This window comes from Eimeria necatrix, genomic scaffold, assembly GCF_000499385.1.
Source record: "Eimeria necatrix Houghton genomic scaffold, Enh_scaff985, whole genome shotgun sequence".
In the NCBI taxonomy this organism is placed as follows: domain Eukaryota; phylum Apicomplexa; class Conoidasida; order Eucoccidiorida; family Eimeriidae; genus Eimeria; species Eimeria necatrix.
In genome coordinates this window covers 1-12,500 of record NW_013654775.1, presented here as the reverse complement: position 1 = coordinate 12,500, position 12,500 = coordinate 1, and the positions used below count along the sequence as shown (strand labels likewise).

Below are 12,500 nucleotides of genomic sequence, written 5' to 3'. Positions count from 1 at the left end.
CTTTTAGGGTTTAGGGTTTACCTTTTAGGGTTTAGGGTTTCGCAGTGCTCAGTTGCTGAGACGAGCAACAGGGGTTTCAGATGTCAAAGCAGCAGCAGCAGCAGCAGCAGCAGCAGCAGCAGGAGTGTGCAGCGCTGGCAGCAGCAACGGCGCCACCAGCAGCAGCAGCACCCAGGGTTGCAGGACCATCGAACACCCACACAGCAGCAGCAGCAGCAGCAGCAGCAACAGCAGCAGCAGCAGCAGCAGCAGCAGCAAGAGTTGCGCCGTGTGTTTGCGTTCAGGCCTCTGTTGGGTGGCGATATTTTGGCCGCGAGTAAAGCGGCTGCAGCAGGAGCCCCTCAGCAGCTGGCGGGTGTCGCTGACGGGAGCAGCAGCAGCAGCAGCAGCAGCAAAAACAGCAGCAGCAGCAGCAGCAACAGCAAAACCAGCGGAAGAAGTAGAACTCAAGTCCGCAGCAGCAGCGGGAAAAGTGCTGGACGTGGCCACGGCGAGCAGCATCAGCAGCAGCAGGAGCAGCAGCAGCAGCAGCAGCTGCTTCTCAGCAGCAGATAACAAAAAGCAAGAGTGACTAGCGGCGGCGCCGGGGGGTCAGCAACCCCCGGCGTCGCCCGAGGCCAAGCTAGATGTGCAGCTGCACAGCAGCTAGCTAGCTAGCTAGCTGCTAGCCTTCTTGGCTAGCTAGCCAGCCAGCTGGCTAGCTAGCTGCGTACCCAGCTAGCCAGCCAGCTAGCTGGCTAGCTAGCTAGGTAGTTAGGCAGCTGGCTAGTTTGCGAATGGATTGGATAGCTAAGCTGTGGCCGGCTGGCTGGCTAGCCAGCTAGATGGCCAGCTAGCTAGCTAGCTTGCTAGCTACCTAGCTAGCTAGCTGGCTAGCTAGCTAGCTGGCTAGCTAGCTAGCTAGCTAGTAGGATTGTTTTTGTCTCCCCAGGGCCTCCAGGCTGCTTGACTGCTGCCGGGGCCCCAGCACTTTTCTCTCAAGGCGAAACTACAGACAGCAGTTAGCTAGCTAGCTAGCTGGCTTGCCATAGGTAGATAGCTGGCTGGCTAGCTAGCTAGCTAGATGGCTAGCTAGCTGGCCAGCTTGCTGGCAAGCCAGCTACTGGTCAAAAACTGCTGCCGGGGCTGCTTTGCTGACAAGCGAACTAAATGGCTTTCAAGCTCGTTTTCCTTACGGGAATTGAACACAGGAGCTAGCTGGCTAGCTGGAAGAACAGCTAGCTAGCTAGCTGGCTAGCTAGCTATTGTACTTGTTGCCGCGGCAGAAGTATGGGCTGCTCACTGCGAAGGCAGCTAGCTAGTACATCAGGCGTTGGCTGCCTGGCTAGGTAGCTAGCTGCTACCCAGCCAGCTATCTGGCTAGCTAGCTAGCTGTTACCCAGCCGGCCATCTGGCTAGCTAGCTTGCAGGCTACCCAGCAGAGCTAGCTAGCTAGCTAGCAGAATGCCCGGCTAGCTAGCTAGCGGGCAAGCCCGCCAGCTAGCTAGCTATCTACCTAACTACCCAACTAGCTACCTATCTGTCTATCTATCTCCCCAGCTAGCTAGCTAGCTAGCTAGCTAGCTACCCAGACGGCTAGCGAGCTACTTAGCTAGCTAGCTGGGAATTTTCCATTTGCCTTTCTGCTGCTCATTTCCCTCAGGGGCTCTTGTCTTTTAGAGTAGCCGCCGTAAACCCTAAACCCTAATTTCTGTCAAACCCTGAGAATTATTCGCCCGCAAACCCTAAACCCTAGTCCGTTTCAAACCCTAAAACCCTGTTGGCGTTGCCGAGGGGCTGCGCTCAGAGGTTGTGGCTGAACTGCACGTCGAGGTGCGCTACTGATTCCCGCTGCTGCTGCTGCTGCTGCAGCTGCTGCTGCTGCTGCGCTGCTGCTGCTTCTAAAGCCTGCTGCTGGCAAGAGTTGAGGTAAGACCTGCGGCGCTCTCCGTAATCCTCATCTGTTGCCTCGCTGAAGTCTTCTTCTTCTCCCTCAGTGTCTTCGGGAGTGGCCCCTGAGAGCTGCCTCTCCACGTCTGCTGCTGCTGCTGCTGCTGCTGCTGCTGCTGCGGGTGCTGCAGCAGCAGCAGCAGCAGCGCGCGCTCGCAGCGTGTCCCAAGACCCGTCGTCTGCTGCGCTGCAGTGCACAGGACAGAGGCAGCTGGGGGCCCCCGACAGCAGCGGCAGCAAACGGGAAAGGGCCTCTTCTTCTGTTTCTTGTCCAAATTCATCCTCAGCAGCAGCAGCAGCAGCAGCAGCAGCAGCAGACGCTGCAGCAGCAGCAGCCACGGGAGAGCCTGGAGCAGCAACTACCACCCGCCGCGATCCACCGCCGTCCCCAGAGCGGGGAGACACAGCTGCAGCAGCAACAGCAGCAGCAGCAGCAAGCAGCACACAGTCAACTCGCAGCAGCAAAAACAGCAAAACCCCCACGTCGTTGCTGCTGCTGCTGCTGCTGCTGCTGCTGGAGAGAGCTTATCCGCTGCAGCTGCAGAACAGGCGCTATGAAGTATAGAATCTGAAGCTGCCAAACCCTAAACCCCAAACCCTAAACCCTAAACCCTTCTGACGGCCTTCTGTTTGCGAGTTGTCTGCCTTCAAGTCCACGCCTCGTGCTGCAGCAACACAAACCCTAAACCCGAAACCCTAAACCCTAAACCCTAAACCCTAAACCCTAAACCCTAAGCCAACGCAGTAAACCCAAAGCAGTTCGCCTTGGAGTCTCTATGGCTCTGTGCATTTGCCCCTGAATCCAAGGCCGTAAAGCGCAATCCCGAAACCCTAAACCCTAAACCCTTAACCCTAAACACTAAACCCTAAACCCTCTCACCTGTGCTGCTAACGAATTTGAGCTTCAGCTTCTTCATAATCCAAAGCAGCAGGACGAGGAGAATACAGAGAGCACCTGGCATGGCCAAAAGCAAGGGTTTAGGGTTTGCGAGGCTTCAGGGGCTGAGGCAGGTCCTAGGGTTTAGGGTTTAGGGTTTAGGGTTTAGGGTTTTGGCGCACCTGTGGTGAGTGTGAAAATCGCCAGAGGGAAATTCGCTCCGCCCATGGGGGTCAGCCCGGTGATGACAAAAGCCTTTTTCGCTCCCCACGCCTCCGCCGGCCATTCTGCACAAACCCTAAACCCTAAACCCTAAACCCTAAACCCTAAACCCTAAACCCTTGAGGGGCTCGAGAGCCACAAGACGGCCGGGCGGCCGCAGCTAATCCGCGCTGCGGCTCCCCGCCGCGGACCCCGCCCGCAGCAGCAGGGCCTAGGGTTTGGCGCCTACGGTTTAGGCCCTAGGGTTTAGGGTTTAGGGTTTAGGGTTTAGGGTTTACTGTTGCTGGTCAGCACCGCGTAGTACTGCTCGCCGGGAAGCAGAGGCTCCGACAGCACTGCGTAAAGCTTTTGAAAACTGGGGGTAAAAGGGGGGTGCAGCCAAACCCTAAATTTAGGGTTTGAAGGCAAGATCCAGGGTTCCAAACCCTCGCTTTCCCAGGTCCTATTGGACACCTGCAGCAAACCCTAAACCCTAAACCCTAAACCCTAAACCCTAAACCCTAACGGCAAGCTTGGGCCGGGCGCCGCGCGTTTCAGGGCCCCGCAGGCGGCTTGGTTGGCCTTGCATGCAGGCCTCAGCGGAGCCGCGAAACCCTAAACCCTAGGCTGCAAACCCGAAACCCTTTTTTAGGGTTTACCATGAACTGGAGGAAGTCCCACTCGTAGGCCACATTCTCGAAGTCCAGAGGCACGTCTTTGATGGCGCCGTCAGCCCCTTTTCTCTTAATCGAAATTTCGTCATTAAACAAAGACACGGACTGCGCCCCACAAGGAAAGAAGTTGGGATCGTTGGGATCGCTGGGATCGCTGGGATCGGGATCGGTGGGATCGGTGGGATCGGCATGTGTGGGGTCGGGATCGGCCGATCCCCGCGGGCGCTCCAGCGCCGGCAGTGTCTGTACACCTGAAATCGTGCGCAGCGCCACCGCCTCCTCCAGCGAGCGAATGACTGCACAGCCGCAGCCACAACAGATTTCATTGTTTTGTTATTTATTTATTTATTTATTTATTTATTTATTTATTTATTTATTTATTTATTTATTTATTTGTTTATTTGTTTGTTTGTTTGGTTGTTTGTTTGGCGGCTGGGTCACTCAGGGGGCTCGGAAGGTGAGAGAAATAAAAGATTTAAATAAATAAAAAGATTAAACTAAAAAGATTAAAAAAAGATTCTTTTAAATTATTTAATCTTTTATTAATCTTTTTAGTTTAATCTTTTTATTTATTTAAATCTTTTATCTCTTTAAATCTTTTCAATATTTGAATCTTTTAAATTATTTATTCAAATATTGAAAAGATCTAAAGAGATAAAAGAAACAAAAAGAGCCAACGAGAAGCAGCACAAGCAAAGACAAAGGCGCACGCAGCAGCAGCAGCAGCAGTTGCTGCTCCTGCTGCTGCTGCAGCTCCTGCTGCTGCTTTACTGCTGCTGCTGCTGCTGCTGCTGCTGCTGCTGCTGTTCCCGAGGCGGCCTGCGGACTGCGCGGCGGGCCGTGCGAAGGTCCGTCGCCGCGGGCGCGCCCGCGGGTTCACATCTTAGGGTTCAGGGTTTAGGGTTTAGGGTTTAGGGTTTAGGGTTTAGGGTTTAGGGTTTCGCACCGTCGCACTTGTAGCTGGAGCTGACTTGTGGGGGCCCGTCTTTGACGTATTGTCTGTAGTTTGCGAAGAAGTCCTGGATTCTGTAATAAACAAAAAGCGGCGGCAGCAGCTGCTGCTGCACTTGGAAAGGAATTGCTTCTCCTTCGGGTTTGCTGCTGCTGTACTGCAGCAGCACTTCGGAGGCCTGCGAGGCGCACAGCAGCAGCGCGAGCCCCAGCCCCAGCAGCAGCAAACCCCACACCCCACAGATTGCTGCAGTGGCCTGCAGTCTGTACACCTGAAACGGCAGCAAACTCCGCCCCAGCTGCTGCTGCACAAAGTCCCCCACAAACTGCTGCAGGTCTTCCCGGTGCTGCTGCTTCACTGGGATCGATCGATCCCCGCCAGCCTCCGCCTCCGGCTCCAGCCCGTGCTGCTGCTGCTGCTGCAGCAGCAGCTGCTGCTCCGGCCCGCGAGCCCCCGCCCCGCAGCAGCGCGAACCGCCCAAACCCTCTGCTGCTGCTGCTGCTGCTGCTGCTGCTGCTGCTGCTGCGCATCCGTCCTGGGCAGGCGCAGCGGCGTCCATAGTCCAGCACGACGACGCGCTGCGCACGCAAGATGACGCGGGCGTCCTGCTGCTGCTGCTGCTGCTGCTGCTGCAGCTGCTGCTGCTGCTGCTGCTGCTGCTGCTGCTGCTCCACCCGCGGCGCCTTCGCCGTACAGGCGCTTCAAAAGTGGGGGATGCTGGGACACCAGCAAGAGAAGCAGCCGCTGCTGCTGCTGCTGCGGGCACTGCTGCTGCTGCTGCGGGCGCTGCTGCTGCTGCTGCTGCGGGCACTGCTGCTGCTGCTGCGGGCGCTGCTGCTGCTGCCGCTAGCGCTGCTGCTGCTGCTGCTGCTGCGTCTGCTGCCGCAGCTCTTTCAGGCGGCGCGCCTGCAGCAGAATAAGCCAAATTGCCCCCCTCAAATTGGGAAGCACTAAATGCAGCAGGTGCTGCTACGCTGCTGGTGCTGCTGCGTCTGCTGCTGTCGCTGCTGCTGCTGCTGCTGCTGCTGCTGCTGCTGCAGTCGATGTTGCCTCGCCTGGCCAGGATCTCGGCAGCTGTCTTCCACAGCTGCACGTTCCGCATATGAACTGGAGAATGCCATGGCCTGCTGCTGCTGCTGCTGCTGCTGCTGCTGCCAGTGCTGCTGCTGCTGCTTTGCGCAGCAGGCACCTCTGCTGCTGCTGCAGCTGCTTTCGACGCTGCTGCTGCTGCAAACGCCATGCTTGCTGAGGACAGAGGTGCTGCTGCCCCGATGACATTTCTGGCCTACAGCTGCTGCAGCAGCAGCACGTGCTGCTGCTGCTGCTGCTCCCACCGTCGCTGCTCCCGCGGCTCCCGGCGCTGTTGCTGCTGCTGCTCCCTGCTGCTGCTGCTGCTGCTGCTGCTGCTGCTGCACGTGGCTGGGATCTGCAGCAAAGCAGCTAACTCCTCTGAGACACTGCTGCAGCACTGCAGCAAAACTCAAAAACCCCAGCAGCAACTGGGAAACCCCCAGGCGCACCGCAGCAGGGAGGCCCCTATGGTGCCGGCGCTAGGCCCTCGGCCCCGAGAACAAAACCCTAAACCCTAAACCCTAAACCCTCGTCTAAAATCAAAAAAACATTAGGACACAGAGGCTGCGGGCTGCATGCGCCAGTTCAGAGGAGCCGACAGTGCCTCCCGGCTTCCCCTGGAGGCCCTAGGCAAGCCCTAAACCCTAAACCCTAAACCCTAAACCCTAAACCCTACACCCTAAACCCTGGACTGTAAAGACTAAAGTTAAAACTCTAAATTGCTGCTTTTGACATATTTGAGTGAGCCAGGTCGCACGCGACACGACCCTGAACCCGAAACCCTAAACCCTAGACCCTAAACCCTAAACCCCAAACCCTAAACCCTAAACCCTAAACCCTCGCACGACCCCCAGGAGACCACACACAGCACTTTAAGCTTAAAGTTGCTGCAGCTGCCCCAAGCTGGGGCCCCCAGCAAAGACAGCCTCAAGCCTCCGGCCTGCTGCTAGGGCCAAGACTGCCCAGCTAGCTAGCTAGCTAGCTAGCTAGCCACCCAGCCAGCCAGCTAGCTAGCTAGCTACCTAGCCAGGAGCTTGGGGCACCGCTCCAGCTAGCTAGCTGGTTGGTGTGTAGCCCTCAAGGCTTTCGAGTTGCTGCAACAGCGCAGCAGCGCAGCAGCCGCAGCAGCGCAGCAGCTGCAGCAGCTGCAGCAGCGCAGCAGCTGCAGCAGCTGCAGCAGCGCAGCAGCGCAGCAGCCGCAGCAGCGCAGCAGCTGCAGCAGCTGCAGCAGCGCAGCAGCTGCAGCAGCTGCAGCAGCGCAGCAGCTGCAGCAGCTGCAGCAGCGCAGCAGCTGCAGCAGCGCAGCAGCTGCTGCAATTCAAAAGTCTTTTGTGCTGCTGCGGCAATGGCCGCAGGGCTCAGAGGCGCCTACAGCCGCTGTTCAAACCCTAAGCGCTAAACCCTAAACCCTAAACCCTAAACCCTAAGTGGCTCCAACGCCTCTAATGGCATTTTGGGGTCACTTTTTGAAATTAAATCTGCAAAGTTTTAATTTTAAAAATGACATTAAAACTTTTTTAAAGTTTTCAAATCAAACGAAAGTTTGTTTTGCTGCTTGAGTCAAAAGGCCCGCAGCCCTTCTCGAATTTGTTTTAAAAGCTTCTTTAAATTTGCTTCCATTCAGCTGCTGCTGCTGCTGCTGCTGCTGCTGCTGCTGCTGCTGCTGCTGCTGCTGCTGCTGCTGCTGCTGCTGCTGGGAAGGCTTTTGCTGCAGCAAGTTTGCTGCAGAAGCAGCAAACTTGCTGCAGCATGAACTTCAACATTGCTCATCACAGCCTCTTCAAAAATAAAGTTTTCATCAAAATGTATATTTCAAATTAAAATGTTTATTTATAATCAAGAAGTTTTTTTATAATTAAAATGTTTATTTATAATTAAAAAGTTTCTTTATAGTTAAAATGTTTATTTATAATTAAAATGTTTATTAAGAATTAACATGTTTATTTACAATTAAAAAGTTTATTTATAGTTAAAATGTTTATTTATAATTAAAATGTTTATTTCATGTTAAAGTGTTTATTAGTAATCAAAAAGTTTATTTCTGAAAACTTGCAAAATGAGAAAAAAGAATTTAAATTGAATTAAATTTTTTTGAATTCTTTTTTGATTTTTTTGGATTGGATTTGGATTTTGTGGAATAAAATTTACTTTTTAAAAATATTTTATTTCCAAATTAGTTTGCCAAATAATAAATAATTAATTATTTAAATCTGAGCTTCAAAATAAATTAATTTTAATTTTCAAAGTTTTCCACTTTAATTATTTAAAGACAGAGAACAGTGGTAAAGAAAGCCTCTGACTTTTATTATTTTATTATTTTTATTCATCTTATTATTTCACTACTTTTTTATTGTTTTATTACTGTATTATTTTTGACATTTTATTATCTCATTATTTTATTATTTATTTATTTCATTATTTGTTTATTTTATTATTTATTTATTCTTTTATTCTTTTATTCTTTTATAAAATTTAAATAAAATAAGGCTTTTGCATTAATACCAACTAAAGGACTCAGTCGCATGCGAGGATTATTATTATCAGAAAACTATTTTAATTAAGTAGCAGCAAAACAATTCAAAACTTTTCTTGAAGACTCCAGAGCTTGATAATATCTGCTGCTGCTGCTGCTGTTGCTGCTACTGCTGCAGTTGCTGCTGGTGCTGCAGTTGCTGCAGCAACTTCGGCAGGTGGAGCAGCAAAGTGAGAAGAAATTAAAAAATAAATTATTTACTTTTTTAAATTTAAGATTCAATAAAAATTCATTAAAACTTATTCCTGGAAATTTAAAACAGATGGGTATAATTTGGTAAAGAATATTTAAAAGAGAAACAAATTGAAAAAAAAAATTAAATTAAAATGCCTTTTTGGCGAAGTTGGAAGATTGAGATTAATTGCCGGAGGTGGAGCAGCTGAGTGCTTAGCTAGCTGTGCAGCTAGCTAGCTAGCTAGCTACGTAGCTAGCTAGCTAGCCAGCTATCCTACCAGCTAGCTGCCTGCCAGCTAGCTAGCTAGCTAGCTAGCTAGTCAGCGGCCATTTGTTCAGGCAGCGCTACTCAGCTGCCATCAAAGCTGGCCCACTGGCTAGCTAGCTGTCTTGCTAGCTAGCGAGGCAGCTAGCTAGCTGTCTTGCTAGCTAAAGAGGCACCTAGCTAGCTGGCTAGCTAGCGAGGCAGCTAGCTAGCTATTTGAACTTAGCAGCTGCACAATTTAATTTATCAAACCCGTTTAAAGAGCACATAGGCCTTCTCAAGAGCTCCACGGGCTGCTGCTGCTGCTGCTGCTGCTGCTGCGACGTTTGGTGTGTTTTTTCCCTGTTGCTGTTGCTGCCTTTGCCGCCACTGCTGCTGCCTTCTCCGCAGCTGGCTGCGGTGTACGTACACCTCGGCCAGCCGCTCCCCAGATGCTGCTGCAGCAAAGGGGGCTTTACTAAAGCTGCTGCAGCTGGCTAGCCCTCAGCTTTGCTGCTGCAGCAAAGGGCGCTTTACTAAAGCTGCTGCAGCTGGCTAGCCCTCAGCTTAGGAAGGCTTTTTGCTGCTGCAGCAAAGGGGGCTTTACTAAAGCTGCTGCAGCTGGCTAGCTCTCAGCTAAGAAGGCCTGTTGCTGCTGTCTTCAGGGGATTTCTTAATGCCAGCAAGTCTATTATGGAAGCCACAATGCATGCGGGGCCCCACACCGGGGCCAGCAGCCATTTGTGGCAGCTGGAAAGTGTCTTTAATTTGCAGGTTTCTGTGGTGTACATACACTGCAACTAGCCCGGAAGAAACGACTGGGCAAAAGCCCAAGAGCATTTATATGTATTTATATATATATATATATCTACATATATATATTTATATATTTAAATTTAACACATATATATTTAATACACAAATAAATACTATATATATTATATATTTGAACATGTTTATGAGAATCTGTAATAAACATAAACGCGCGTTTTGGAGTGTACGCGTGTCCCGGTGTATGTACAGCTGGCGAAGCACTTTTTCTTTTGCAACAAATTGCACAAGAGCCTCAAAGGCGTACAGGACTCTGCACTTATTCAAATATAAATAGATTTATTTAAATATATAACTATATTTAAAATGCAGACACATTAAATCCCGAAAATAAAAATATTCTGTGTTTCCCGATTTTACTTGGACAGACATGCGCGAGCACCAGGTGTATGTACAGCTGCCGCTGCGCAAGTGCATTCAAAGCAACAGAATTGAATAAATGAGAATTAATATTTTGCAAATGTGCACAAAATATAAATAAGTTCATTTAAAAGTGCCCATAACTTCCCAAAGTTCTCCGAAAATAACTCAAATGAATATTTGCAAGTGGCGAAGGCGCCGCAAGCCTTCCACTTGAGCTGTACAGACACCTCGTGTCCGGTGTATGCATGCATGCAAGATCAATTGCGACAAAAAACAAATAAAATTATCACTTTTGTCTTTTCTGTCTGTGGAAATACAAAAAGCGCATGCAAAAATGCACACTTATCCCACAAACAGAAGACAGCTAGCGGGGCTGCCACAGACGCTTCTGTACATCTGCTGCTGCTGCTGCTGCTGCTGCTGCTGCTGCTGCTGCTGCTTTATCCAAACTTTGCTGTTGCTCCGACAGCTCTTGCTGTCGGGCGCCGACAGAGAGGCAGCAGCTCATTCGGGAGCTGCTGTTGCTGCTGTTGCTGTTGCTGTTGCTGCTGTTGCTGCTGCTGCTGCTGCTTCTAAGGAGCTGCGCGCCAGGTTTGAAGGAGAAACAAGAGGAGCAACAGCAGCAAGAGGACTGGCTGCTGCTGCCGCAGCTGTTGCTGCTGCTGCACCGCCTAGTTCGCTGCAGCTTTCTGCGACTCGAGCAGCAGCGCCACCTTCAACAGTAGCTGCAGTTTCTGCTGCTGCTGCTGCTGCTGCTGCTGAGTCAGGAGTCCCGATTGGGCTAGTTCTGCAGCGTGCCGGCAGAGCACCAGCAGCAGCAGCAGCAGCAGCAGCAGCAGCAGCGCTTGCTCCGCACGCAGGCACTGCTGTTGGCTGGCTTGCGTGAGTTGCTTGTTGCTTCTCTTTAAAGGGGCCCCCCAGAAGCTGCTGCTGCTGCTGCTGCTGCTGCTGCTGCTGCTGCATGTGGAACTGACGCAGGAGGCGATGCTGCTCCTGCAGCAGCAACTGCTGCTGCAGCAGCTCCTGCTGCGCACACCAGGACCGCAGCTGGCCCTGCAGCAGCACAGCCCGCTGTACATCCGTTTGCTGCAGCAGCGCCGCAAGAGCCTCTGCAACATGAGGACCCACAGGACAGCCTGCATCCAGCAATGTGCTGCTGCTGCTGCTGCTGCTGCTGCTGCTGCTGCTGCTGCCGGCTGCCGGCGCGTTGTCGCTTGCCTGAACTGAGAAAGGCGCAGCAACAGGAGCAGCTGCTGCTGGAGTTGCTGCTGCTGCAGGAGCTGCTGCAGGGTCAACTGCATCACCAAGGGCTGTTGCTGCACGCGCAGCAGCAGCAGCAGCAACTGCTGCTGCTGCAGCAGTTGGAGGCAGCAGTGTTCCCCCTCCTGGAGCTGCACCCGCAGCATCTGCAATAGAGCGATGCTGCTGCTGCAGCAGCAGCAGCTGCTGCTGCTGGTCCAGCCCTGGAAGAGATAGCATGCCGCCGCTCCCCGCCGCGATTGCAGCTGCTGCTGCTGCCTGCTGGAGCGACAGCTGCTGCTGCAGCAGCTGCTGCTGCTCCAGTTGCTGTGGCCTATTGTCTGGTGCTGTGTCCGTCACAGCTGGCCGAGCAGCAGCAGCAGCAGCAGCAGCAGCAGCAGCAGCCTGGGGTTGATACTGCTGCATCCACGCCCTCTGTGTGTGCTGCGCGTTGGCTTTCCTGCTGCTGTTGCCGCCGCCGCTCCCGGGGGTGCTGCAGCCCCTGCTGCTGCTGCTGCTGCTGCTGCTGCTGCTGCTGCTGCGGGCGTACAGCGCCTCCAGCTGCTTCCTCGCCTGTATGGCTAGCTGCAGCGCAGCAGCAGAACCATGCTTAGCAACAGAGAAACTCCTTTTTAGGGTTTTGCCTCCAATGCCAATTGTTGCTGCCCACGCGTTGTTGCGGATGTCGTGGTAGACTCCCCGCACGTCGCATGCGCCTGCTGCTGCTGCTGCTGCTGCTGCTGCTGCTGCTGCTGCTGCTGTTGCTGGGCTGGGCGTGGGCGCTACGGGCAGGCAAGAGGCCAGGTCGGGGGAGCTCGAGACCAAAGAGGGCGGGCTACACGCTGCTGCTGCTGCTGCTGCTGCTGCTGCTGCTAGCTGCTGCTGTCTCATGCGCCGCCGCTTCGTTTGGCCGCCGGGAGGGAAATCCGGCGCTGCTGCTGCTGCTGCTGCTGCTGCTTGAGAGCAGCTGCGCGCTGCGGCCTCGGTGTTTTGCTGCTGGCCGTTTGTTGCTGCTGCTGCTGCTGCGGGGTCGTCCGTGCACCAGGGAGGCGGGCTGCTGCTGTCGCTGCTGCTGTCCCTTGCTGCATTGCCCGGCAGCAGCAAGTGCTGCTTTCGGTGGTGCTGCTGCTGCAGCTGCAGCTGCGGCTGCGTGGGCGCCCGGTCAGCTGCAGGTGGAGCCGCGTCCCCCGCGGGTTTCTGCTGCTGCTGCTGCTGCTGCTGCTGCTGCTGCTGCTGCAGCAGCAGCGGCTGCTGCTCCGTCGCCGCGGCTGCCGCTGCGCCCGCGCAGCCAGCAGCTGGCGCCGCCGCGGCGTGCCGTTCGTGGACGAGCTGCTTCGCGTCCCCGCCGCCTCGCTGCTGCTGCTGCTGCTGCTGCTGCTGCTGCTGCTGCTGCAGCAGCAGCGGAGTTGCCG

At 53.5% G+C, this 12,500-nt stretch overlaps 3 protein-coding genes across 3 annotated transcripts in view; 1 reads left to right on the top strand and 2 right to left on the bottom strand.

Annotated features, from left to right (window-relative positions):
* ENH_00085260 (acetyl-CoA transporter, putative) overlaps window positions 1-571 on the top strand; it is a gene marked incomplete at both ends in the record, with an annotated part of 1,294 nt that extends 723 nt beyond the window's left edge. Inside the window, one exon of the mRNA XM_013583572.1 lies at window positions 285-571. Within this exon, the coding sequence (XP_013439026.1) occupies window positions 285-571 (287 nt within the window). The remainder of the gene's footprint in view (window positions 1-284) is intronic.
* Window positions 572-1,782: 1,211 nt separating this feature from the next.
* On the bottom strand, window positions 1,783-5,873 carry ENH_00085250 (hypothetical protein, conserved; the record flags this gene model as incomplete). The annotated part of the gene is made up of 8 exons (XM_013583571.1): window positions 1,783-2,336; window positions 2,541-2,594; window positions 2,810-2,884; window positions 2,989-3,093; window positions 3,307-3,481; window positions 3,667-3,977; window positions 4,628-4,811; window positions 4,905-5,873. 8 exons carry the CDS (start codon window positions 5,871-5,873, stop codon window positions 1,783-1,785), a joined length of 2,427 nt encoding a protein of 808 aa, XP_013439025.1.
* Window positions 5,874-10,353: 4,480 nt separating this feature from the next.
* On the bottom strand, window positions 10,354-12,500 carry ENH_00085240 (hypothetical protein, conserved; the record flags this gene model as incomplete). The annotated part of the gene is made up of 1 exon (XM_013583570.1): window positions 10,354-12,500. A coding segment is annotated over one exon (2,147 nt), but the record flags the coding sequence as incomplete, so codon positions are not given.